The sequence below is a fragment of the Monoraphidium neglectum genome, assembly GCF_000611645.1.
Source record: "Monoraphidium neglectum strain SAG 48.87 unplaced genomic scaffold scaffold02136, whole genome shotgun sequence".
NCBI classification, from domain to species: domain Eukaryota; kingdom Viridiplantae; phylum Chlorophyta; class Chlorophyceae; order Sphaeropleales; family Selenastraceae; genus Monoraphidium; species Monoraphidium neglectum.
In genome coordinates this window covers 9,715-10,546 of record NW_014011492.1, presented here as the reverse complement: position 1 = coordinate 10,546, position 832 = coordinate 9,715, and the positions used below count along the sequence as shown (strand labels likewise).

Below are 832 nucleotides of genomic sequence, written 5' to 3'. Positions count from 1 at the left end.
GTTGTGGGGCGGCCACGCACCCTGTCGTTCGGTTCCACGCTGTCTGAGGTGGTCGTGTTGCCTGTGGCCGGCTGCGTGGGGCGCCCATGGGGTGGGTCTCGGCGCGCGCCGGCGCCGGTGACGAGAGCGAGGGCGCGGCCGGGCCGGCCTGCGTGCGAGTGGGGGCGGCGAGGAGCGGGGCGCGTGGATCCGCAGCGCACGATGCACAATCAGGGACTCTGCTGCTTTGCGCCGCCTTCCTGACGCCTGCCGGCGCGGCAAGACGGCCGCCGGCCGCGTGCGTGGCCGGCCCGGCATCAAGAGCCCCATCGCAAGAAACATCAACAGAGCCGTACGCCCCGACCGCCCCGAATCCCTTGCTGGCAGCGACTGGCGCCGCGCTCTGCCGGGCCGGTTCGCCACTCGAGGCCCCAAACAACATGCATAGATCACCCACCTTGAAGTATCATTTGAAACAGCACACCCGCCCGTTCATTCTCCCTGCCAGCTGGCCTGCTAACCGATGGCCGCGGTCCGTTGACCGTTGACTGTTGACCGATGACCATTGATCGTTGACCATTGACCATTGACCATTGACCAATTGACCGTTGACCCGTTCATGATCTCTGCCCCCTCGCTGCCGCTGCTCCGCCAGGAGGACCTGGCCTGGCTGGCAGACCTGATGAGCCACGTCCACGCCAACAGCGGGGTGAGGCGGCCGCACACACGCACGCACACACACGCACGCGCGCGTGCACGCACGCACAAGGCCCTCCTCAACGCACAAGGGTTGTCAGCTGTGGCTCTGGCTGCCGGCGCTCGGCGCCGCCATCACCCCCCCCCCCCCCCCCCC

At 68.5% G+C, this 832-nt stretch overlaps 1 protein-coding gene across 1 annotated transcript in view; it reads left to right on the top strand.

The window, feature by feature from the left end:
- Positions 1–598: 598 nt before the first annotated feature.
- MNEG_9984 (hypothetical protein) overlaps positions 599–832 on the top strand; it is a gene marked incomplete at both ends in the record, with an annotated part of 1,561 nt that continues 1,327 nt past the window's right edge. The window contains one exon of the mRNA XM_014041545.1: positions 599–688. Coding sequence (XP_013896999.1) covers positions 599–688 — 90 coding nt within the window. The remainder of the gene's footprint in view (positions 689–832) is intronic.